At 58.6% G+C, this 25,433-nt stretch overlaps 4 protein-coding genes across 19 annotated transcripts in view; 3 read left to right on the top strand and 1 right to left on the bottom strand.

The window, feature by feature from the left end:
• The window catches only part of IP6K1 (inositol hexakisphosphate kinase 1), a 39,233-nt gene extending 36,423 nt beyond the window's left edge, over window positions 1–2,810 (top strand). For all 16 annotated transcript variants that reach the window (XM_056335333.1, XM_056335335.1, XM_056335339.1 and 13 more), the window contains one exon: window positions 182–2,810. In XM_056335333.1, coding sequence (XP_056191308.1) covers window positions 182–691 — 510 coding nt within the window. In that variant the 3' untranslated portion in view covers window positions 692–2,810. The remainder of the gene's footprint in view (window positions 1–181) is intronic.
• Window positions 2,811–3,192: 382 nt separating this feature from the next.
• On the top strand, window positions 3,193–5,418 carry GMPPB (GDP-mannose pyrophosphorylase B). Its single transcript, XM_056338246.1, has 8 exons — window positions 3,193–3,379; window positions 3,445–3,525; window positions 3,596–3,644; window positions 4,004–4,305; window positions 4,382–4,460; window positions 4,566–4,693; window positions 4,879–5,061; window positions 5,229–5,418. The coding sequence occupies exons 1-8, from the start codon at window positions 3,251–3,253 to the stop codon at window positions 5,358–5,360; spliced, it is 1,083 nt and encodes a 360-aa protein (XP_056194221.1). The 5' UTR covers window positions 3,193–3,250; the 3' UTR covers window positions 5,361–5,418.
• Window positions 5,419–5,534: 116 nt separating this feature from the next.
• The window catches only part of RNF123 (ring finger protein 123), a 51,697-nt gene continuing 31,798 nt past the window's right edge, over window positions 5,535–25,433 (bottom strand). Inside the window, exons 31-38 of the mRNA XM_056336316.1 lie at window positions 22,317–22,456; window positions 21,929–22,117; window positions 20,191–20,266; window positions 19,197–19,281; window positions 6,833–6,975; window positions 6,354–6,448; window positions 6,152–6,237; window positions 5,535–6,053 (exon numbers count right to left, since the gene is read on the bottom strand). Coding sequence (XP_056192291.1) covers window positions 5,954–6,053; window positions 6,152–6,237; window positions 6,354–6,448; window positions 6,833–6,975; window positions 19,197–19,281; window positions 20,191–20,266; window positions 21,929–22,117; window positions 22,317–22,456 — 914 coding nt within the window. The 3' untranslated portion in view covers window positions 5,535–5,953. The remainder of the gene's footprint in view (window positions 6,054–6,151; window positions 6,238–6,353; window positions 6,449–6,832; window positions 6,976–19,196; window positions 19,282–20,190; window positions 20,267–21,928; window positions 22,118–22,316; window positions 22,457–25,433) is intronic.
• Window positions 8,529–11,412, top strand: AMIGO3 (adhesion molecule with Ig like domain 3). Its single transcript, XM_056336314.1, has one exon. The coding sequence runs from the start codon at window positions 8,987–8,989 to the stop codon at window positions 10,511–10,513; it is 1,527 nt and encodes a 508-aa protein (XP_056192289.1). The 5' UTR covers window positions 8,529–8,986; the 3' UTR covers window positions 10,514–11,412.

The following is a 25,433-nucleotide window of genomic DNA, read 5'->3' as shown; positions in this document are numbered from 1 at the left end:
CTGTACCCATGAGCTGCTTTGGGATTCGGGGAACCTGCAGAGCAGTTTCCTGCTCCCTCCTGAGCATGGTGGGGACAGAATGAGTTCCCTCTGCCGTGGCAGTGCAGGACAGCTCAGGGCTCGCTGTGTGTGGCCTTAACCTGTTGCTCCTACTTGACGTGTGTTTCCTTTGGTGTCCTAGGTCTATCAGCTGGATACAGGGCATTACTTATGCAGGAATAAATACTATGGACGCGGTCTTTCCATTGAGGGCTTCCGCAATGCCCTCTACCAGTATCTCCACAATGGCATTGAGCTGCGCAAGGACCTCTTTGAGCCTGTCCTCGCCAAACTGCGAAGCCTGAAGGCGGTTTTGGAGAGACAGGCCTCCTACCGCTTCTACTCCAGCTCCCTTCTCATCATTTACGATGGGAAGGACAGCAGGGCAGGGATGTTTGTGGAGCGCCGGCCAGAGATGCGCCTGAAGCGGGTTGACAGCTCTCTCCCAGAGAGCCTTCAGGATGGTGGCAGCATGGAGCCCAGCTCCTCAGCCCAGCCTAAGGTGGACGTGCGTATGATTGACTTTGCACATAGCACGTTCAAAGGCTTTCGCGATGACCCCACTGTGCATGACGGACCTGACATGGGTTATGTGTTCGGGCTGGAAAGCCTTATCAACATCATGGAACAGATGCGTGAGGAAAACCAGTAGCCCTGGGCTATGGCCTCTTATTGTTGTCCTGGTGGCAGGAGCAAGACAAGACCACCTACTACCACAGGAAAAAAGCAGACAACTTCGGTTTTAAACAATTGTATTGCTCCATTGTTTTTAAATGTACTTGGATAGAAGAGCTGAGGGGAGGCAGGATGGAAGAGCTCCTCATGCCAACAAGATGGTTCTGACCGCGCTAGCTCTGCTTTCTGGAGGAGGCTCTGTAGATGCCTGCTAGGTGTTGGGTGTCCCAGTTCTTTGCTCGTGGCATGTGCATTCTGGAGGGAGGACCTGGACACAGGGAAGAGAAAGCTCTTCAAGGGGCTGGAGCTGTGGTGGGAGGAGCCTCCTGCCTCAGGAGCCCCGGGGAGAGCCTTCCCTTGGAAATTCTCCTGAGCCATTTGGAAAGGGCCCTTGACTAACAGTTGGCAGTGTCTGTGGGGCTGATGGTGAGCAGCACGGGTGCTGATCCCTGCGTTTGTCGCTGGCTCTGCCCTGGGGTTTGCCGATGGGGCTTTGCTTTTGATGCTGCCTTTTTCTGCTGTTTGGGCACTGTGATTTCCAAATACGGAAATAAAATGACCAAATGCACCCCCTGGCAGAGCTGCGGCCGGGAGGGAATGCCGCACCCCTGGAGTTGTGCTCGAGCCTGGGGCCTGCTTGCTCCCCGAGGGGCTGGAACGGGCAGGCCTGCATGCAGGCGGGCAGGGGGCTCTGTGAGAGTATCTCTGCCCTGGACCACTGACCAAGCAAGAACTCAGCTCGTGGGCTAGCAATAGTATCTGTAGCAGTTAATGTGACCCCAGCTGTGCAGCGGGGCGTTTCGGGCCATTTCAACCCTTCCTGTCGTGTAACATTGGTCCCACAGGTTGTATGCGAGTATGTCCCTCCGGCACAAGGCTGCCCTCTTCCCCCCGGCGGGGCCTCTGCCCTGCTGCCCCTGCTTTTCTGGCAGGTCCGTGCATGGGGATGGTGGAAGAGGAGGCCGAAGATTAGGGCTGACCTCTCTGAGGGTCTCCAGGGGGGCAGGTAAGGGGGGACCTGGCTGAGTGGTGAGTGCCCTCACCTGAGTGCTTAGCTGTGCTTCCACAGATAAATGACCAGTTTGTGGATGAAAACAGCCAGCGGGGATGTGCTCCGCTGGCTGGGTTCCATCTGTGAGCTGGCGCTTTACCCATGGCTTCCCTTGATGAGGGCATTAATGTTTGATACTGTGGCCTGGTGGTACTCTGCATCACCCCCTGTGTTTCTGTGCTGGGACCCCCGATTGCTCCTTTCCTCATGTCACTGACTTGTTCCATGGCACTACCGTTACCCTGGCTGCCTGAGAAACTGCCTGGGTACCTGCCAGGCCAGGGTGGGGGTTATTGTTTGTTTGTTTGAAACTTCAGGAAAGCTTGTTTGGCGAATACTCGCATGTAGCATGTGTGCCAGTTCGGTTTGTGCACAGTCTGCTTGGAAGGCGTTGGTGCTGGGCTGGGGGCCAGCTGTGGCTGCAGCAGCGGGTGCAGGTCTGTGGCACTGGGTGGGGAAGGGGGCAGGGAACGTGCCGGCTTTGTCCTGAGCTACACCTCTTCCAGGCTCCCAGCTACTCAAACACTTGCTGAAGCCACCGCTCCTCTCTGGCGCTTTATGGACCAGGACCTTTATTCATGCCACCCTGCCCTGGGTTACTTTTTCATTGCTTCTGCGAGTCGCTGCCCTGCCAGGCAGGGTTTGGGATTTTCAGGGAACAGGTTTGCAGGAGGGAGCGAGGCTGGCCCAGCCGCTGTGTTACCCTGCCTGGCCCCGGCCCAGCGCAGCCCACCCTCTGCATGCCCTGGGCCCCAGCGGGCTGCGCGCGGGCAGGTGCAGGACCCTTCCTCGGGCAGCTCAGCACCCCCCGCCGCGCTGACTCCGTCCATGCCCCTTCCTCGCTCGGCCAGGTGCAGGCAGGGCTGAGGGGCGAGGGAGGGGGCGAGGGGCCCGTGCCCCCTGCCAGCCGCCTCTCCCCTTGGGACCGTCGTCGTGGGACTCCACAGCTTGTACATAGCCTTGACCCCCGTTTGTTTTTACATGAATAATCACCCTGTTTGTGCTTCACAGAGAACCAAAAACCATTAAAGGATCTGTTTTTGTCGGTGGTGTGCCGTGCCTGCCTCTGCGCGCTGTGTGCGGCCGGGGCCGGGGGGCTCGGGCTGGACCCGTGTGCGGGTGGCTTAAACTCACCCGCCCCCCGGGGGGTGCAGCTCTGCCCCTTCCCTCGCCTCACCGTGGCTCGCCGCGAGGGAGAGCGCCGCCCTGGGCTGGGTGCAGTGGGCTGCAGCAGCCACCCGACCTGGCAGCTTCCCGGAGGCCAGCGGGACCCTCTGCCCCGGCGCGCTGCGGCTGCTCTGCCCTTGCTGGTCTGCATCCAGCCTCGGGCAGCCGGTGCTGCGACGGGGACGCGGGCGGGCGATAGGACCCGGGGCGAGCGGCGGGGCGGGCGGCGGGGCGGGCGGGCGATAGGACCCGGGCGGCGGTGACGCGGAAGGCGCGCGCGGCGCTGACGTGTCGGTGCGGGCGCGGCGCGGCGGGGGGATGCGGGCGCTGATCCTGGTGGGCGGCTTCGGGACGCGGCTGCGGCCGCTGACCCTGAGCCGGCCGAAGCCGCTGGTGGAGTTCTGCAACAAGGCGCTGCTGCTGCACCAGCTGGAGGCCCTCCGGCAGGTGGGGGCGCGGGGGGCGCGGGGGCGCGGGGCCGCCCCGCCGCCGGCTGACCCGCGCTCCCGCAGGCGGGGGTCAGCCATGTGGTGCTGGCGGTGAGCTACATGTCGGAGGCGCTGGAGGCCGCCATGCGGGAGCAGGAGCAGCGGGTAAGGCTCTCCCCCCCGCCCCCCCGCCCCCCCGCCCCCGCCTGGCCCCGCACTCACGCTGTGCCCGCAGCTCGGCATCCGCATCTCCCTGTCCCACGAGAAGGAGCCGCTGGGCACAGGTAGGGGGCGGGGCGGGGCGCAGGCAGGACGGAGCGGGGAGACCGGGATGGGTACGGGCAGGGCTGGGGACACCAGGGGGACCCCACGGGCCGCAGGGTGGGTGTGGGCGGGTAGGGCTGGGAGGAGCGGGGGCAGCGGGAGGGGCATGCCGGCATGGGCACGGGCAGGGTAGCGGGGACCAGGGACATCAGGACAGGCACGGTTTGGACCAGGGACAGTGGGGCTGGTGATGGTCCAGGGGGCCTGGCGACCTGTGGGCCAGTGGGGAGCAGGGACGCTGGGACAGACGCGGGTGGGGCCGGGAGGCCGCGGCGGGCAGGGGGCTCACCCCGTCCCTGCATCACTCACGGCTGGGCAGCGGGGCCGCTGGCGCTGGCACGGGACCTGCTGGCCGAGGGCGGGGAGCCCTTCTTTGTCCTCAACAGCGACGTGATCTGCGAGTTCCCCTTCGCGGCGCTGGCCCGTTTCCACCGGCAGCACGGCGGCGAGGGCTCACTGGTGGTGACCCGTGTGGAGGAGCCGGCCAAGTACGGTGTGGTGGTGAGCGAGGCCGACACTGGACGCATCTGCCGCTTTGTGGAGAAGCCACGTGTCTTTGTGTCCAACAAGATCAATGCCGGGCTCTACATCTTCAGCCCTGGCATCCTGCAACGCATCCAGGTATGGCCCAGGGCAGCAGGCTGGGCCGGGCTGGGGGGCTGTGCCCCCTGCTCAGCCCTGTGCCCTTTCCTTGCAGCTGCGCCCCACCTCCATCGAGAAGGAGATCTTCCCAGCCATGGCGCAGGAGGGGCAGCTCTATGCCATGGAGCTGCAGGGTAAGGCCTTGCACACGGTGCAGGCAGCATGGGGGAGGGGGGGGGTGTCTTGCTTGCACTGCCACCCCCACACTGGGGGCTGTCACCACACCTTTGTCCCCACAGGCTTCTGGATGGACATCGGGCAGCCAAAGGACTTCCTTACGGGCATGTGCATGTACCTGCAGGCGCTGCGGGCTCAGCACCCCGAGAAGTTGCACTCGGGGCCTGGTGTCGTAGGGAATGTGCTGGTGGTAAGTGCCAGCTCCCAGCACGCTGACCCCAGGCATGTGTCACGGGCTCTCTGTGTCATCCCACTGCTGTCCTCGGTGCTGTCCTCAAGCTGTGCCCTCCTGTCCCCACACTGGCCGAGTAGCACGGGCTGTGCCAAGAGCTCTGGCTGCCCTCCCAGCCCTGGTGCAGCCCCTCTTCCTTCCAGGACCCCAGCGCCAAGATCGGGGCAAACTGCGTCATTGGCCCCAACGTGACAATTGGGGCCGGCGTGGTGGTGGAGGATGGAGTGCGCATCAAACGCTGCACCGTGCTGAAGGGGGCCCGCATCCGCTCCCACTCCTGGCTGGAGTCCTGCATCGTGGGCTGGAGCTGCTCCGTGGGGCAGTGGGTGAGGACGTGGGTGCCCTTGTGAGGGATCAGGGATCAGCTTCTGCCCTCCTGCCTCCTCAGGCTGCAGCTGAAGGGACGGAGGGATGCACCGGTGCCTGCAGGCAGGAGCAGGAGTGGCACCGAGCCCTGAGCCAGGGCAGGCATGACGGGGCTTCTCTGGGGCAGGTGCGCATGGAGAATGTGACAGTGCTGGGCGAGGATGTCATTGTCAACGACGAGCTCTACCTCAATGGGGCCAATGTGCTGCCACACAAGTCCATCGCCGAGTCTGTGCCAGAGCCGCGCATCATCATGTAGCAGCCCCCAGTGGGGCCTGTGCTCCTGGCTCTGCTCGGATTAAATATTTATATTTCCATTTACCGTTGAGTGTCATCTGAGCATGGCCCGAGCACTGGGTTGCTCACCAGGGCTGGCCTGGCTTCCCCGCCCCACCCCCCCACCCCCCCACCCCCAGTGTCTCAGGGCACCACGTAAGGAAGAATAATTTAATGCTGCATTTCATGAAGTCAGCCCTCTGCCAGGGGCAAGGTAACAGCCCGAACGCCCAGCCTGGCCCCCCTGCCCTGGCCCCAGGGCTGCTGTGCGTTCCCAGTGCTGCCGTGGAGCCGAGGCCTCGGGCTCCCCTCCCTGAGAACGGCCCGTGGGGCAGAGAGGCTGCCACGGCTCAGGCGCTGAGCAAGGGGGATGCTGGTCCCAGAGCCTGGCACCGGGCCTCCCCGCTGCCGGCCTCCCTCCCCGCAGCCCCCTGCCCCACGCTGTGGCTCCGTGCTGGGTCCTGGCCCTGTGGGCGAAGGGCCCGTGGCCCTGGGCAGGGCAAACATTTGGGGAGATGCCAGCGTGCTCCAGGGGGGCCCGCTCAGCTGGGGGAGCCTGTGGTACAGGGCTGGGCTCTATGAGCTGGCTGGCTTGGTGAAGTCGTCCACCCCCGTGATGGTGGCCTTGCAGAAGAAGCAGTCCTTGTTGTTCATCAGGTGCTGGTTGATGCAGGCTCTGGGACAGAGGAAAGAGCGTGAGCTACCCCTGCATGGCGTGGGGGGGCGAGGGGCTGGCGGTTGCCCTGGCGAGGGTCACGCGTGTGAACTACTCACTTGCATGACTTGTGGGAGCAGGGTCTGAAGATGGCTGAGATGGGGTGTGCGTAGCAGATGGGGCACAGGTCTTCCTCACTGGTGGGCTGGGGGTGGGGAGCACCAGGAGGTTAGCAGTGGCTGCAAAAACCCCGTGTCCCAGGGCAGCTGTGCCGGGTGTTGGGGCTGCTGCTGAGCATGGGGGCTGGGCTGGGGGACTCACCAGCGTGGTGGCAGCCGCCTGCTTGGACTCCTCACTCAGGTGGCTCAGCATCTTGTCCACCTTCGCCAGTTCCTCGGCACTGATGTACTCTGTGTCTGTAGGGGCAAACCAAGTGTGTGTGGAGTCAACGTGGCCCTCGGGCTGCCCCGTGGCTGCTGGGCAATGCCGGGGGCTGCAGCTGCCCTTGGGGACTAGCCAGGACAAGGAGCCTGGTGCTGGGGATCCCCATGCTGGCGGCAGCAAGCTGGCCATTGGGCACTGCAAAGGGACAAAACTGCTGCCAAAAGTGGGCACTGGACCCAGCCCCAGCCCAGGTGCTCTTGCTGGGGGATAGTGGGGGAGCCATGAACCCGTCTCCAGGGCTAAAGGGGCTGGGACTTGTTGCAGGGGACACAAGACACCAGCAGCCCCGTCTCCCCATCCCAGCCACGGCTGGGTGGTGAGCGCAGCCCAGCTCCCAGTGCAGTGATGACACTTACAAGTGTGCAGGGAAAAATGGCGCTTGTCTGTGGCTGGGGCAGCAGCTGCCAGGGCTGAGGGCTCGGTGTGGCCCAGCAGGTACTGGATGGATCGCAGCTGGAAGCAGGGGTCCGCCAGCAGCACTGCCGTTGCACGCTCAGCCCTGCAAAGGGACAGAGTCAGGCTTCTGCCCTGCTGCCACCCAGCTGCATCCCCAGCCAGTGCCCCCTCTCCCCACCCCCAGCAGCATCAAGCTGGGGAAATGTGCTCAAGTGCAGCTGAAGGGCAGAAGCTCCCCTCCTCCTCCTCCCCCCCGCCCCCTCCCAAGATCGATAAGGTGCATTAGCACTTGCTGAGGCTGCAGCCCTCACGCACCAGTGCCCGGCTGAGCCTGGGGAGCTGCAGGGCGGCTGAAGCAGCCAGCACTACCCTGGCTTCACAGCACTGCAAGGGCAAAAGGAGAGACGCTGTGCAGCAGCCTCATGCCAGGGGCTGCACCCCCCTTGCACCAAGGGGATGGCTCAAGGCACCCCCAGGGCAAGCAGGTGCCCTCACAAGGCAGGAGGGGGTGGCTGTGGCTATCCCTGGCTTCAAGCATCAGCGGTGGAGACAGCCAGGACAGATGAAGGGCACCTTAACGAGCATCTCCACCGGGTACCAGTGCTGTGGCTTGTTCATGGCCCTTGGCAAGGAGCAGAGCTGGCTCCGTGGCCGGCCCTGGGGCAAGCACAGCCCCTCCGGCGTGGGGCAAGGGAGAAGCCGCCAGATGCTGCCCTAATGGAAACCAGTTCCCCAGCCCGGCTCTCTGCTTCCCACCCACCCGGGCCCTGGGTACTGACACTCCTGGCACCCTTCACCCTGCGGCCGTCCCACCCCGGCCAGCGGCCCGTGGCGCCCCCTGTGCCCTGGGGACCCCACCGACTACCCCATAGCTGGGGGTGCTGGGGGGCCCTGCCAGCCTACGCGGGGGTGCCGAGGGTGGGAGCAGTGGGAAGGCCCGTGAGCGGGTGCAGAGCAGTGGGGACGGATGGCAGAGCAGTGGCAGGGGACGGCAGAGCCGTGGGGACGGATGGCAGAGCAGTGGCAGCGGATGGCAGAGCAGTGGGGACGGATGGCAGAGCAGTGGCAGGGGACGGCAGAGCCGTGGGGACGGACGGCAGAGCCGTGGGGACGGATGGCAGAGCCGTGGCAGCGGACGGCTGCCACCCCCCTCCCGGCGCGGGCGCAGGGTCGGGCACGAGGGGCACTGAGGCAATGCTGGGCTGGGGCTGCTCCAGCGCCCTCCAGGGCCGAGCAGCCGCGGGGCAGCCGGCGGGGCCCCCCGAGGGGCTACAGCCGCGGGGGCTGCCACCGCCGGGGGCACCGCCAGGGCCGAGGGCCGGCGAGGCGGCTCCGAGCGCCCGGGGCCGAGCGGGCAGGCGGGGCCCGTGCCGGCTGCGCATGGCCCCGCCCCCCGGCAGGGCAGGGCAGGGCAGGGCGGGCCACGGCCACGGCCCCCGCGCCGGGACCAATGGGAACCCGCCCGCCCCGCGCCGGGACCAATAGGAACCCGCCCGCCCCGCGCCGGGACCAATGGGAACCCGCCCGCCCCGCGCCGGGACCAATGAGAACCCGCCCGCCCCGCGCCGCCAGCGCGTACAAAGCGGCAGCCGCGGGAGCGCGCTCCGCGGGGTGCCGGCTGCGCGGGCGGCGGGGTGCCGGGCTCCGCGGGGCGCCGGGCGGTGCCGCCGGGCGGGGATCTGGGGGGCCGGGGCGTGGGGCCGCGCCACGGCAGCGCTGAGCCGCGAGAAACTTCCCGCGGCAGCGACGCGCAGCTCCAGGCGGCAGCGAGGCGATCGCCCAGCCCCGACGCACCGGAGCATCCCGGCCCGTGATGCCGGACCCCGGCTCCCCCCGCGCCGCGGCAGCCGGGGGCCGGGCAGCACAGGTACGCGGCAGCCTCGCCTGAGACGCGGCAGGGCCGGCGGGGCGATGCCGCCCTTTAACGCTTTTCAAGCCCCACAGCTGGAGCTGGGCCCCTCTGCGGGGCGCGCAGGGGTGTCGGCGGGTGCCTGCTAGAGCCGCCGGCCGAGCCAGCGGACGGGGAGACCGGGGAGGACCGCGGCGCGTTGTCTTTTCCGTCCCCTTGAGCCTGCCGGTGCTGCGGGGCTGCACGGAGGCTCCTGCCCGGCACGATGTCCCCGCCGGTGCCTGCAGACCCGCTCTGGCTGCGGGTGGCGAAGCTGCTGCTGCTGCTCCAGCTGTGCAGCCACGGCTGTGCGCCCCGCACCTCCCCGCCGCCCCACAGCTGCCCCCAGGCCTGCATCTGCACCTCCGACCTGCTGAGCTGCAGCCGGCAGATGCTGCAGCATGTGCCCCGGGTGCTGCCACCCACCGCCACCACGCTGGACCTCAGCCACAACGCCCTCACCCAGCTCCACGACCGCTGGCTGGCTGCCCTCCCGCACCTCGAGGCCCTCTACATCAGCCACAACCAGATTAAGGACCTTTCTCCACAGGCTTTCCACAATGCCTCCTACCTGCGGCACCTTGACATGTCCTCCAACCACCTGCGTGCCATCGAGACACACTACTTCGACACGCTGGTGAGCTTGGAGGAGCTGCTGCTCTACAATAACCACATTAAGAGAGTGGATGAAAATGCCTTCACCAAGCTGAGCGGCCTGCGGAAAGTCTACCTGAGCTGGAACAACCTGACCACCTTCCCCTTCCACTCGGTGCATGGGCTGGGCAACTACAGCCTCCGCACGCTGGACCTCTCCTCCAACAGCCTGAGCAGCATCCCTGTGGAGGAGCTGGCGGCTCTGCCCGAAAATGTCAGGAATGGCTTGTACCTGCACAACAACCCCATCAGGTGCAGCTGCCCGCTCTACCTGATGCTCCAGCGCTGGAAGCAGCGAGGTTTCAGCTCTGTGAAGGATTTCTTTGAGGAACACACCTGCAAGGTGTCTGACAATGTGCCCCGGTCCCTGATCAAGTTCCTCAAATACAGCCACATGTTTGAGAACTGCTCAGCGGGCCCTGAAGATGTGCACCCCTTGCCCTTCCCCGTGATGGTGGGCCAGACCGTCCTGCTCACCTGCAATACCAGCCTGCCAGCCACAGCCACCACCTACATGTGGATCTCCCCTCACCACGAGCCCATCAAACACCCGGGGAACAGGAACCGCTCCTTGGAGGTCTACCGCAATGGCAGCCTGAAGATCGCAGTGGCCAAGCCCTGGCACTCAGGGGTCTACGTAGGCTTGGCCATCAACAGCCCCCGCAATTTCAGCAGGCTGTGTGAAGTCAACGTCACAGTTCACTACCCCAAGCCAGATGGGGAGACCTTCAGCACCGGCCTCACAACGCTGCTGGGGTGCATTGTGAGCCTGCTGCTTGTGCTCATATACTTGTACCTCACGCCCTGCCGCTGCCTGAGCTGCTGCAAGAAGCCAGCTCCTCTCAGCCCGCCACAGGAGTGCAGCGCCCAGTCCTCCATCCTCAGCACCACTCCCCCTGCCACGGATGGGCCAAACCGAAAGGTCAACTCCAACAAGCATGTGGTCTTCCTCGAGCCCATCAGGGAGACGCAGAATGGCAAGATCCGCCTAGCCCTCGGTGAGGACTTCCCTGACCCCAAGCACCCCAAGGTCCTGCAGCTCAAGTCAGACTCAGATTCAGTCAGCTCCGTCTTTTCAGACACCCCGATTGTGTCATAGCAGGGCAGAGCTGGAAGCAGAGCCGGGGCATCCCAAGAGCTGTTTGTTCTCCATCATTGCTAGAAGCAGGATTATTGGGCAACCCAAATTCCCAGCTTGACTGCAACCCGTAAGGGCAATCAGCATGACCCACAACTGCTTCAGTCATGAGCTCCTGGTGGGTTTTGGGCCAGGGGCAGATCTGTGTCCAGCAAGAGCTCCTTGCGTAAGCCCCTGGGAATGGCCTCATTAGCACAAGGGTAATGCTGATGAACCCAGCACGTCTGAGAAACCCTCACTTGATTTAAGCAGCCAGACTCCCTAATGGTGACACTGGAGCCAGTGGTGTGCCATGTCCTTGGGCACGTGAGACTCAACCCGGCGCCACTGCCACAGACCCCTGGGGCCAAGGAATAGCCATGACAAGAAGGGCACTGTCCTCACTCATGCCAGGGCCCCTGGGGATGGTGATGCCACCATCCTCTCCCAGCCCGTGCCAGTCTCTGACAGCATGCCATGGCTGGGAGCAGGACCCCATCACAAGGTGGGGTACGCATCCCCACCAAACGTGGCCACGCAGGAGGGATGGATCTCGGCGCCTGACCAGCCATGCAGCCAAGCAAACGTTACAAGCTTTTGCTTCCTGAGAAGCTGTAAATAGTCAAGGCAGGATTAGGTGATGCGATACAGCACCCTGGTCTGCATTGCTCAGAGCTCCCCTTGCCACCAAGGACGACGAGGTCTCAGATGCACCACTTTCCCTTGCTGTTTCTCCTTGAGGCGGACAAACGCGCTGCTAAAGCACAGCTATTTAGGCAGTAATCTAATAAGCCTATCGATAAATGTGAGTAATCCTCTCCTCTCTGGGGTCATAATTCTCTAGTTACATTGGAATAAAAATGCCTATTTTTTTAAGCTCACGCTGGACTGAGTGTCTCTTTGCCCTTGCAGGGCAGCAGCGTGCAGCCACCCTGCCCCACAGACGCAGCAGTGGGGTCTGAGGGAGCCCTGAACTCCCGCTGGCCTGGCACAGGGAGCCAGGCAATTCACACAGGTTTGCAGCCTCTGTTCCCATCAAGCGGCATTAGGGCAGTCTTGGCAAGGGGGTTAAATGTGCCAAGACGGAGCTGGTGACCTGGGGCTGGCCCGAGAGGAACATCCACTGGCTTGTCCCTGAGCGGGCAGGCCTCCAAAGGGACGCCTGGGAGCTGGGGAGGGAGCAGCACCAACTGACACAAGGGCAGATCCAGACCCCAAAGGGATGAGCAGGCTTTAGATGCACAGGAGAGGCACTGTGGGGACACCGCTTGGGACCTGACTGGCCCTGTCTTTGGCTGAGTCCCAGTGCCCCTGTGGACAGAGCCCCTACCTCACTGGACACCTGCGCTGCTTTCCCCAGCACCCAGCCTGGTATCGCCCTGTCACAGGGAGCAGCTCTGTCCCCCCAGAATGCCTGCCTGAACCCACAGAGGAATAAGGGTGTCCCCCAATCTGCCATCACCATCATCCCACCCACAGCCGGAGCAGGACGTGTGTCTGTCACCTGCAGCACAGAGGATGCTGGGGCCACCCTGCTGGCAAAGGCACAACCCAGACACCACAAATGGGGACCAGGACCCTTTGCAGAGCTTCCCCACAGCCCCCCACGGCTGTGCAACCCACCCCAAGAGCTGTGGCAGCCCTATGACTGGTGGGAGGGGAAGGTCCCTGCAGCATCCAGACAGCGCTAGCACCCATCCTTCGACTTCTTCAGCCAGGAACTCCCCAGGAAAAAGCCAACCGTGCCCAAAGCACTTGTCAGAAGAAGCCCCCACACTCATCCAAGGTGGGGAAAGCATTTGGGAGAGCAGCTATCCTGAGACTACTGCAGCTTCCCAGTGCCCCTCCTGACAGTGACCTTGCACACAGCTTCATGCGATACGTGCCCTGCTGCCATGTGCCCTGCGGCTGCTGCTCAGCGGCTGGCAAAGGCGATGGGATGCGGAGCGACAGGCCCTGCCGGCCTGTGCCCTCACTCCCCACGCGCCTGCTGCTGCCGGCCCTGTCGCCTCATGTTAGTGCAGCACCGCCTGATGAGCCCGGGACACCGAGCTGGCCACACTCGGGTGCTGTTGGGGTTGCTTTGGTGTTGGATGGAAAGGTGAGTGGCACCTTGTCCCTTGAGGATGGAGCTGAGGCAATGCCATCCCCTGGTTTTGCACCTGGGCAGGGATCCCATGGGAAGGATGGTTTGAATGGCTGGGAAAGATGAGAGTCCCGGCCAAGTGTGCCCAGGTCCAAACCTGCTAAGGGCAGAGCCCTGAGCACGGCCCATGCCTTCCAAGACTGTGCCAAGCCTGTGTGAGAGCACACTGCATCTAAGCACTGCATCTTCCTCAAAAAAAGTGCTGCTGTGGGCCTCAGCACCCAGAGTGGGTGTTACCTACCCAGTGCTCTTCTGCCACCAGCCTTGTAGGTCTCCTTGCAAACCTTTGCCCTCCCCGGTGCCAACATCAGCCTCCCAGGCATTAGTGGTCCTGCAAACATGCGTCCTCAGCTGAGGCTAATGACTGAAGCTTGGGGAAAACTCAGGGCAGCTGGAGTGTAAGAAAAGCTCCTGAGGGCCTCTCTGGGGACACATCAGCCTGGAGAAGCCCAGGAGAGTTCTTCTAGGCTGGCTGCAATTCTTCTGTCCCTGCAGGAAGGCTGAGTCGTACCATGCCAGGGACAGCACATCTGAGGTTTGTATCAGTGCTGCCTCCAAGGGCTCCCCACTGCCTTTACCCAAGAAAATCTTGCTGCTGTGTTTCACACCTTTCTGAAGCTCGGAAAGGATGCCCCACCACACTGCTGCTCCAGTGAGCGAGGCAAGGCATTTTGAACTGTTGAAGCAGTTCATTAAGCAGCCTAAAAGGCAAATCATCCCAGCAAGGAAAAACATAGCCAGGAGCACAGCCTTCCTGACAGGCAGGAGTTGGGAAATGTAATGGATGGTCCCCAAGGGATACATCGTCCTCTCTCAGCAGCCATCTGCACCATTATAGCCCCGGCTTGCTGCCAAACTGGCCTCCTGCTCCTTGACTCCACAGGGTAAAGTCATGGGTCAGCACAAAGCATGGCATCCCTGTCACACAGGGACCCGCGCCTGTGCACGCGGGATAAGCGCTAGCTTCAGGGACCAGGCTCCAGCGCTGACTCCTGTCTCCCCTGGCACTTCACATTTCAGCCAGGACAAGGTGGGCGTGCTGAATGCCATCCCTTCCTGTCCTCCTCCTGCCAGGGCTGGACTCACGATGTACACGGTTGGACCTGGATCCTTTCCTTACAATGTTCAGTTTTCCAAGGAGCTCAAAGCAGCAAAGCCTGGTGCTGGCCAGCACGATGCCTGCTCCTGCCTCCCAGCGTGTACCCGGCAGCCCCAAGGGGCTGGGAGATCCCAGCCTTGGCAGTCCCACTGCTCAGCATGCAGCATTTGGAGCTGGCAGCTTGTAAAAACTGTAATATCAGTAAGGCCAGACTCCTTTTTTAAACCCTGAAACCTAGGTCTGAGCTAGTCATTCCTCCGTGCTCTGGCTCACACTCACCAATACGTTACACACTGCAAGACTTGAGTACCACTCATCTTCTGAGCTTTTAAAGCAAGGCAGCAAGAACTCCTTTAGACTGAGCGGTTCATGAAATGCCCACTCCTGCACCTCCTTCCACCACAGCCTGCTCATCAATACATGTTAAGTGATCAGTAATTACAGTATCCTACAGGACTGCAGAGAACTACCATGTCCAGTGGGGACCAGCCAAGTCCCCAGGGTCCCAGCAGTGCATGAGCACGCAGGTGGGTGGCCAGGCTGAATTTAGGAACTCACAGACTGGGATCTTCTGTGATTTTTCCAGTGGAGGTGACCCCAAAACCACCTAGCAGTTGAACAACAGTCTGCTTAGCCTGCCCCCTCCACCTGGCTTCATGCCTCCTCACCTTCCTGTTACTTCTGCCCAAGGAATCCCCCTGTCTCCTCCCTCCTGCCAGTCTGTGCCTCTGCACCCATCTGTAATGTGCAAAGGAGGAGAGTGCAGACATCCAGCCAGAATTACCCCAACATCACATCAGCACAGTGCTGTTCCTCCTGGCAGGTCCCACTGGCTTGTGCTCTGGCAGCCATCCTGTGCTCTGCTGGCTGGTACCACCATGTTCCTCGTGACCACAGTGCTCTTCCCTCTGTCTTCTCCATCTTTCCAGCAGAAGTTATTGGAAGATGCACCTTGAAGGCTGCTTAGGTCTTTCCTTGTACAGTTGCACTGCAGACCAATTTGCTGGCTCCTTGCATGTACCTCAACCCTCCAGTCTCACAACGAGAGCACCAGCTCCAGGCAGGGCTGGGGAACATGCTGCCTGACCTCACTCCCCTGCCTTCAAGGGGATGGTGTCCCTGGAGCATGGGGGGAGCCCGAGAAGCAGAGTGGCAGCCGAGCCCCAGCACAAGACAGCTCACCTCTGCTTTGGGCTGGCCACTCACTTTCCACAAAGCCTGCTCCAACCTACATGCTGTCCTAATTACAGCGTGCCCTTGCACGCAGGGGACCAACAGCCTCACCTCAGGCCTCACCCCTTCCCCTGCTGCTCGCTCTTGCCAGGATCCTTACACAAGCTCTGGCCAACGCTGCTCCATTAGCTCACTCCAAAGGAGGCTTAATAGAAGATCTGCTCAATTATTTAGCAGGCAAACGGGGGGATGATACTGGCTGAAGGCAGCCAGGGTCTCTGGCATGGACCCAACGATTCAGCCCAATGCCTGGCTCAGCCTGCCAGACCTGCCTTCCCTCTCCTCCCTGCAAGACCAAGGCTGTCACCAGGGGCTGACAAAGGGGCAGCACACAGCACCCCTGCCTCAGCCCTGCCCGGACTCCCCGCAGGAAAGGTGCTGCCCAGCTGCTGTCAGACCCAAGGGCTGGGGGGGGGCAGCACTTCAGGAGGCCTGAGCAGTCCCACAACACCACTGCAGAGAACTAAAGAGTTTTAAGCCAAGGAGCTGTTGCCTGCTGGTGAGACAGCCCAGCCCGCAGTGCCAGGCTGCCCTGCTCTCGCCTCTGCCTGCTGAAGAGGGTGAGCTCCCTCCTGGCAAGCCCTCCAGGGACAGGCAGCTGCTCTGCTGGGAAACAGGGCAACTGCCACGCTCCTGTCTGGGAGCTGGAAGACCCTCTACTGAGGGACCCCAGCTTGATCAGCAGCTCCTCATCTGAGCCCTGCACTAATTCTCCTCTGTCCCTGTTTGCAAACTTTGTTATGTACAGTGAGGGAGATGAGCCACGAAATCCCCAGGCCCCGCTACAAGGATCAGTAAGCCTGGGTGAGGTGGGTGCTGAAGTTTTGGTTCACCATGAGCAGCACCAGCCATCCTGCCAGACGCAACGAGGAAATGCACTTCTTCTTTCTCAAAAGCACCGCCTGCTCCATCCAGGGACGAAGGCATATGATGTATCAACTGCCTCATCACATCCCAGCCTGGGCAATGTTCCCTTTTCTGGTGCTTAATGGCTCTGTTTGATGCCAGGAGTCCATAGCAAGAGGACTTGATGCCTGGCTCAGTGTCCTGAGCTGGGCAAGGAGCAGCTGAGGTACCCAACTGCATCCTGATAACATGGCTGGATGAGTCGGCAGGGCCCTGGCTCTCCTTACTCACACTCTTCCCCACTGGAATGTTTTGGCTCCATAAACGGAAACTCACTCCCCCACTCCCAGATGAATCTGTCCTCTCTGCCCCAGGGCAAAGGTTGCAGCATCTCCAACCAAGTGCCTGGCTCACCGGGTTAGAGACAAACAGAAAAAACACAGCAAAGCTGAGGAAGTCACCCAAGGTCCTGTTCCCTGTCCTCATCCTCTAGGGCAGAGCCTGCTCATGGGGAACCAGTCAGGGTTAACAGCCAGTGTCCCAGGTAATTCCCACTGAGAAGTTCGTAAGTGCACACGTGGATTGGATAATCTCTCTCTCTCTCAATGATTTCTGGCAATCTGGGAGTTACCAAATTGGATCTGGAAGAGCTTTCCACCTGCTTCCAGCACTGCCCGGGCACAGTGATTCCAAGCAAGGAAAAAAGCCGATCCTGTTATCCTGCTTGCTGCACTGACAGGAATGGAAAAAGGAAAAAGGAAAGCTGTCTTCTCCCGAGTTCACTCTGCTTTGGAGAGCCTGGTTACATATGGGGTCCTTTAAATCTCTTCAGTCACCCCTTGCAGCAACATGAACCATGGCAATCATCTCTCACAGGAGCGTACGGACCTGAGGAAGGTTTAAATTCTCCTTCTGCATTCCATGGACCATCCTCTTACTCACGTACCTGGAGACAGATGCTTCCCATCACCCTGCTCCAGGCCAGTTGTTGTTGACCTGTACCATCTCCTGGTTTTTGGATGACTGTGGGGAGGAGATCCCTATGGGGCTCTGCCTACGCCAGCTGCACCTTCCAGTCTTCCAGCACCCTGTGGCGATGGTGCCAAGAGACTTGCGCACAGGATCAAACCAGGACTGAACCCTCGAGGAACACAAAGGCAGCAGCAAAGCCTCTGTGTGTTTCCTCTCATACTGGCTGTTTTTCTCCATCCCCACCCTGTCTGCTGTTTTTCAATGTGCCTGCACGCAGCATAACCATTCTGTAAGTGGGGTACAGTACTCACACCCCAGTCTGCAACTCAGAGTGCTACAAAGAGGGTGGGTGGCTCAGTTTTCCCTCCATGTGAGGCACTCTGCCTGCAGCCACACTGATCTCTACCATCAGGTTGTCCATCTCCTCTGCTTGGGTAGTGGTAGAGGGTCTCCAAGCCATCAGACTTGGCTCTTTTGTCTTGATTGACCTCAGTGCCCCCCCCTGCAATGTTTGGTTTCCTTTTATAGATCAGTAATATATTAAAACCTCAGATTTAGTGCAGGGCTTTGCAAAATCACATAGAAGCATTTTGTTTTATAGATATTTTCCCCTGGGCTTCCTCCTGTTCCACCCTGTGCTTCTGCTCAGCTAGGTCCACCATAAGGACATGGTGCTTTTCTCACATTATTCCCGCATTCTGTATTTATTTCTGCCTTCCAGTGCCCAGGAGGGTGACTACAAAGTCCTTGAAGATCAGTCAGAGATTTACCACTTCCCAACGGCACACTACCAGATACAGCACCTCTGGTTTGTGACCGCGCAGCGTGCTGCTGCCCAAGGCACGGAGGATGCTGTTGGCACAGGGGATAGTGCAGCTGCTTGGCTGTGCACAGCCCCTTTGACACGGCCGCCCAGGTTTCACTAACGCAAAGCACAACTGGCTTTTCAGGTAAAGGAGGCAGTCTGAAAGCTTTCTGTCTCTCCAGAACTCCCTGCGGGCTAAGAAGGATGTGACTGTTGTCACACTACCATCTCACAACCCTGTCTGGAGTTTGCTAAGAGCCAGAGAAAGAGATTTATCCCTTCCCTGCTTTGACTCTACAAGTGACCTGGCCTGAGACAGATGTTCAAGGGACAGGGAGCCAGGGAAGGACTTCTCATCCTGCCTGGCATGCAGGGAACTGCTTTATCACCTCCCCCCCATCCCTCCAGGAAGAAGTGTCTGGTTGTGGTGTCAAATTCATGATGTTTGCACTTTCCACAGAGCAGGATTCCAGGGGCAAGCAAAATCCACCCCTGTTCAGTCCAGAAAGGCCATTGATCAATGACCTTGTGCTAAGCTCTTGGCACTGTCACACTTGGGGCTGGAGACTGATGCAGCAGCCATGGGAGGCAGGATAAAATTAGATATATTTGTGTACATCTTTGAGTCCTTGAGAGAAGCTGAAAGACTGGCTGCAGGGCTGAGCTGCTCAGCCAGATGGGGCCCTGCTCTCTGCAAAGCCAGAGACTATTATGTTCTCCAAATGTGAAAACAAGCAGGATGTGCAGCACAGACAGAAGAGCCCCATCTCCTACAGCATCCTACAGGGCACAGTGGCCAGGCAAGACACATATGAATGACACTGGGAGAGAGCAAAGGCAGGGCTGCAGAGGGTATCAGAATAAGCCTATTTACAGGACTTGGTACAAGCAGGCACAGACACCCATAAACCACCAGGTCATCTGTGGCTCTGACCAGCCACATCATACCCTGAGTGCTGTCTCTGAATAGCTGGTTACCATAAAGACAAGAAGATTTGCTTCATCTGAAAATCAGCCTCACTTAAATGCCTGGACAGGATTTGTCTCACCCTCGTGCCACAGGTCTGGGCAGTTAGGGAGCTCTGCACACATTTTGATGCCTTCCTGAGATGGGTCCAGAGTGAAGGAGCTTTAATGAACTCCCTTCCACCCACCGCTGTGTGCTGCAGCACTTCGCTGGCATCACTGCATCAGCATGCCTCTTTTACACATCGCACTCACAACCTCTGACAGCAGCTGTCCCATCACACAGAGTTCCAGACGCCATCCAAGGAGGAGGGTGCAGATGTGCTGTCAGTACAGCACCTCATAGCTACCTCTCACAAGGGTTTTCTTGCACCATGGGAAGGAGTTTTGCACCCAGCAGTAGCACTGGGATGCAGCTCCTGCAGGGGCATGCAGCTCTTCGGCCTCTGTCCTGCTCCATGCACATCTGCCTTGCCTTGCTTCAGTCCCTACACATGCACATCGCTCCTGCAACACCTCCCATGGCACTGATCCCTGCAGCGCCCAAAGCAATGCCACATGCAGTGACTTCATGCTTTGGAAGTCAAAAGCCACTCACCCCTGAACATCAGTGTCCACAAGCAGCCGGACCAGTATCCCCGTCACAGCCACAAGGATTGGGTAATGGTCCACACTCTCCAGCCCTACGGAAGCAAAAGAAAAAGATAGAGCCGCTGCCACCACATGACAGGCAGAGCAGGGCTGCACCACTGCTTCCAGGCTTGTAGTGGAGCAGCCCAGGACACAGGCACCACGACTTGGGCTCTTTGGTGTGGCCATATGCTTCATCAAGGACAGACGAGTCTTTCCCGCTACCATGAACCCCAGACCCAGGCACTGCTCTCATGAAGGAGCACCCCTGCCTCCTCCAAACCTCAAGAGGAGAGGGTGGCCTATCCCCTCCTAAGCAGGCACAGGAAAATCCAGCTGCTATACGGGAAATATAGGATGCCCATAACACAGCACCAGGAGGAAGTCTCTGCTAACAGGCCCAACTCAGCTGCCCAGTCACCTCCACAAGGAAGAGAGCTGACGCTGCTGAGAACGGCTTTCCTGAGCAATTCAGTGCACCCTCTACACAATGCAGAGCACAGCAACCAAGCCTGCTACCTAAACTGCAATCTGTCCGGTGCTTTAAGACTTTCAAACAGGTCCCACCTAATCTGTGTCAGATCAGTGTCCAGCAAGACACTTCCCTGCCCAAGCACAGCATGGCTGCCACTTCCGCCATGGATAGCCAGACCCATGCATCAGCTGCTTCATGAGGACAGAGATCCTGGAGGGAACCAGAGCTGCTGGGCAGACAGAGGCTCAGGGTCAAGGAAGAGCACCAACGCTCACAAATGTCTGGAGGATTAACATGTCTTTCGAAGACAGCGCTTCTGTGGCAGTCTGCAAGAGCAGACTGGCTGCCCAGCCAGGGACATGGCAGGCCTGAGGTCTGATCCCACACCTCTGTGCTGACCTTCAGTACAAGCCATCTCGTGTTCCCAAGGGCACGCCTCCCGCACGTTTTCAACAGAGAGGGACAGAGAGTTAATGCGTGGACTCACCTGGCAGACGGAGGTTGACCACTCTATCAAACAAGTTCCTTTCAGCTGTCACACGGTTCAGCACCTGGTTCAAGAGCTGTGTAGGGAAAAGCAGAGAGGGTTCATATTTTCTGGATGGGCCTACCCGTGAGCAGCATCCAAAGAACATGCTTTGGGGCAGCATGTCCTTAGAGTTTCAGCTTGGTTCCTGGGAGGGTCGATGCACAGAAGGAGGCACACAGCAGAGACCTAGCTTGGCCCTGGCACAGAAGGAGGTGGCACCACACTGCAGTGGTTGTACCAGACCCAAAGCTCCCAGGGAGGAGTTAGTTTGAGGTCAAGGCCCCTGAATCTCAGCATCTTCCGCCTAAACCTGAATCCCACCTACAGAAGCCAAGCTATTTCTGTGGATAAAAGCTCTTGGCGAGCAGAAGCTACAGTCCCTAGGACAGCCACAGACAGTGAAGAGTGAGCTGGCAGCAGTGGGCACAAGGAGTGTCAGCAGGGTGAAGCACAGTCCAGGTCCAGCCTCGCCTGGAGCTGGCAGCAGGACAGACCTACCAGCCCTGAAGCATGGGATGAGCGCAGAGAGCAACCTGCTCTGCTTGACAGAGCACCACCACAGGCAGAGATTTCTGCCTGTGACCAGCACAGAAGGAATCAACTGTAAAGACAAGTAATTAGCCACCATTAGCTCTGACTCAAACCCCCAGGGGGATGAGTGGGGACCACTCCAGGCTTGACACAGCCGCTTCAACCTGAGCACTGTTTCTCAGATGCATCATCCCTTTTCCTGTCACCCTCATGCACGAAGAGCAGAACATCGCACCTCTCTGTGGGCATGTTCAATGGCGGGGCATGGCTTCATAGCAGCACCAGGATGTGAGAGGGATGCTGCAGCACCCTGCTCTCTGCTGCCTATTCCCCAGCTTGCCTAGACCACCTCCTAAGGGCCTCCTCACCAGTAATGCCTACAGAAATCCCAGGATCCCAGGCTGAGCACTTCCTTCATGATTGCTCTACTAGACCCCATTATGTCTTGCTTTGACTCATCTGCTCAGATCCCTCAGCTTCAACAACTGGATCTACCCGGCCCTTGCAGTATAGGTAAGGTATACGCGACTGCCTCCCACTGGGCTGGCTCATCCTCAGGGCTTTCCAGGGTTGCTCACGCTTTAGCGTGACTAATTTACTAACTACTAATTTACGTAACTAATTTACTGGAGCCTGAGGGGTGTGGTGGGTTGGAAGGGAGCCGTCCCAGTCACCACAGCAGGGAAGTGGAGACATTTGGTACCATATTCTAGAACTGAGGGACAAAGGATGGAGATGCCTGCCCAAACGTTGGCACACGTTCCTTGTGAAGCCAGCTACACTCTCCACAGCTCTTTTCTCAGATGTACCACACCTCCTCTTCAGATTTCATGGCACTGTTTCCCACAGGAGAATTCAGCATTCACTGAGAGGAAGAAAATGGCCATAACCCCTCTGAAGGAAGATTTAAGTAGCCGTCATCCTCCCCCAGGTAGAGGTAGAAATCAGCCAAGGACAGACTAGTTGTAAAGGATGGGAGCAGCTGACACGTAGAGATTTTAGGAAGCCCTATTTGTTCTGCAGCAGCTGGGTTTGCTGTAGCAGCTTTGAGTACTACGTCATTTGCAGCAGGAGCCCCCACTTCACAGCAAACGTGGAGTGAGGGCACAGGAGCCCTCACGCCCCTTCAGGGGATGCTTCTTCACACTATGCTAAAGGACCATACCTGGGCAAGCCTCCGAAGCAGCAGCTCTGACGACGGGCGATTCCAGTCAAGAAAGATCTCTGGCGCCAGTGTGACGGTCATTTCCAGCACCCTGAGCAAGCTCACCGACAGGTCAAAGCAGGTGGCACACACTTTCAGCTGGCGGCTGTCCACAAAGTTCCTCTCCAAGCGCTCTGCTGCCTGCTGGATCTGCCAAGCAATGGAGACAGCTTAACAAAGTGCCCCTTCCCAAAAGGAGGGCCACGACTCCCAGCCCAGCTCAGCTCCTGTGCACACCAGGGAACCACTGCACACCCAACCCCAAGAGCTGTGTCTTGAGAACCTCATGCATGTAGGACACAGGCACCCATCGAGTGCCGGACCCCACAGCCCTGGGCGGCACACTTACCTCCTGAATCATGCCAATGAACTCAGAGAAAGCCCAGTTCAGCTGATTGAGGACACTGTTGAGGAAGCTGGGGGCCAGGTCACGGTCGCTGCGGAGCAGGTCTGCCATGTGCCGTTGCAGCAAGGTGGAGGGACATGGCTCTGAAACCAGACAGCAACAGCTTCAGTGGCCTGGTCTCGGATCAGCTGTGGGTGGGTGGCAAGGGCAGGCTGGGAGCCCGATCCTGGGCTTGATAAATGTTGGCTTGTGTCTTACAGTAAGCAGAGATGGCAGGGCACTGGGATCTGGGGTGCGAGGACTATTCCGAGCAGCAATCTTGCCTGTTGGGCCTCCAAGCACTTCTTTGTAATGCCAGCCTGAATTAACCAGGGAAGAGCCCTGTGTGCTCACCGCTGCCCACATGCACAGGAGACTGCCCTGCAGCTCAGCATCCCTCCTGCTCAGCTCTGCAGAGACCCACAGTCAGCTCAGCATTAACTGTTCCTGATACCAGTGCAGCAGCAGCTGCCCAGAGCCAGCGCGGCCACCCCTGGCCTCACACGGCCGTGTCTGTCTGTCTGGGCAGGAGGGCACCCAGTAAATCCCACTCCTGAGAGGCTTCTGCATAGAGCTGGGGCGGGCTCTCCCTTGGCAGGCTCAGGGAGAGCTGCCCACGCTCCCCAGCCAGGTTCAGCCCAAGCACAGACGTGTCCTTGTGACAAATGGCATCTCACCTCCAGGCTTTTTCACTATCAAGAGCACAGACGGAGTCGGACCCACCAGCTGGGAAACACAGTCAGGGCTGCGTGGGGCACTGGCCCCCATGGATGGGCAGGGAAACGAAGAGGGCACAAATGGGATGGATAGTTATCACCAGCAGAAGGACCCGCTGCCAGTGAGAGACGCACAAAAACATTCAACACTACGACGGAAGGGTATCAGAGTTCAAAGCACAGGGTAAAATTCAGGGCATGGAGAAAGAAACTTGAGCAGACTTACCAAATACAGGGGAAAACCCTGGACTATCTACTTTTCCTACTACTAGAAGGTATTAGTAAGTAAAAGCGGGTGGAAACTACAGCAGCACCAGCACTGCAGTGCCCAGAGGAACAAGCCATGCTGTGACTGCAGAAGGTCTTTGAGGTGGCAGCCTGCTCGAAAGGCCAGCACGGGCAAAGGAAACACAGGGTGACCTCCATCATATCCCCAGGGACTGAGAAACAAGGCATAACTACAGGTAGATTGCTAGCTGGGATTAGCAAAGCCAGAAGGGGATGGCAGGAGACATTCAGCTCAAATGGGAACAGGATAAATTATTCTTAATACCCACTAGCAAGTTCAATGACTTCTGTTGTTATGGAGGACATGTGTTGATGTCTCATAGTGCATAAACACTCAGGGCAGGCCAACACCCTGGCTTTGATCCTGCCTAAAACTACATCTTTTGGAGGGATTTCATCACAACCAATGTCTTAGATGTCCTACTCCCATCCGCAAATACCTTCCCAGCCCTTGGCTACACAATGGCCCAGGGACTGCCCAAGCCAGATGTCCTTTTTATGTCTGTAGTGGTCCTCAGTGGACTTCTTGCCCAGTGTCCCCTGAAACTGTATAAGCCTTTAGTGTTGAATGTGTCCTGGAGCAACATTTCACAGCTCAGTTGTGTGTGGCAGGAGGAATTTGGATTTGAGCTTGGTGCCTACTCACTCTATTTGATAATATTTATTCTCTGCAACCCCCTCCCCTGTGGGAGAGACAGTGAGATGCTGCTTTCCAGTCACTTCTTCCAGCCAGCCATGATTGCAGACCTCTACGATAGTCCCAGCCTGTGCAGTTTCTCATACAGAAATGCACATCTTTGTTCTCTTTGCCATCCCTTGCTGAGCCTTGCTGGTTCTCCCAGTTTTTCTTTGGAGAGGTGGAATCAGAAGTGCACACAGTATCCAAACCACAAGCATGTGCCACATTTGCACAAAGGCATAATGTGGTTTTGTTTTTGTTCTGTTTTCCTTTCCTCATAATTGCTGTTAAGTAATTTGTTCCTCTGAGTGGGCATCAAGTTGATATTTTTCAAAAGATTACAATAGGATGACAGCTCAAGGATAACCCTTCTGTAAGAATTACAGTTCAAGATCCTCAGGAACTTGCTGGTCACAAGACATAAGTGGAGAAGCTCAGGAGTCAACAGTGGAGCCTATTTCATAGTCTTTTCTGTCAGTGATGGACAGATGCACACCCCTATCAAATCTGCAGATGACACTAAATGAAGGGCTTTGTCCGATGTCCTAAAGGCACCTGAGAAACTCAAGACTGTGACGAAAAACCCGATCACATTAAACAAGGAGAAAATTCTGCATGTGGGGAAGAATGACCCCAAGTATCAGTCCTGGCTGGGAAACAATGGTCTGGACACCACTGAGGGGGTTATGGAGGATAGCAGCTTGAACAGGGCATAGGTGAGGGCTCTCACTACAGCTGAGAGGTGGGTGATAGCAGGAGGATGTGCTCAGCGGATCAAGGGGAAGTGTCACCCTTCTGCTTGGCCCTGCAGAGGTCACACCGGAAATACCATGGTTCTTTTCTCAGAAGGGTGCATAGACAGGTCCCAGGGAGCCTACCCTGCAGTCTTGTCTCTAAGGTTTATGCTCAGCTCACAACACACTGATTTTTGATCACATTTTCTACTCACATTCACTACTGTACACCTGGCAATGCTGAATTCCATCTCTGTTTTGTGTCCCAGTCACTTTTGTAGGAAGGTCCTTATGTAGGATTAAGTTTTTTGTGCCTTTTTTTCCCCAGCCTCCCTTCAACGTGCAAAAAGTGCTTTTTATTAAAACTGCTGACATATTAGCTACCTTCCAGCCCTCAAGTACCAAATCAGTTCTAGGCAAGGATCACCGCTACTCATAGATGAGCTCTGCAGGTTGTCCTGTTGGTCTGTTGCGAAAGCCTCTTTTACCAACATTTCAAGTCAGGACAGATTGCAAAATGAATTGCCCAGCCAAAGTCTACCTCATTTGAAGGAAGCTTTGGCTTTTTGAAGGATGCTCTTACACTTGTAATAACTTGCTTTATCCTGATTTTCAGCCAACGACTATTTCCTCATGGTACTTTTCCAATAACTTGTGTGAATTT

Source organism: Falco biarmicus, chromosome 4 (genome assembly GCF_023638135.1).
Source record: "Falco biarmicus isolate bFalBia1 chromosome 4, bFalBia1.pri, whole genome shotgun sequence".
NCBI lineage: Eukaryota > Metazoa > Chordata > Aves > Falconiformes > Falconidae > Falco > Falco biarmicus.
Note: the sequence above shows the minus strand (reverse complement) of the source record. Positions and strands in the feature narration are given on the sequence as shown.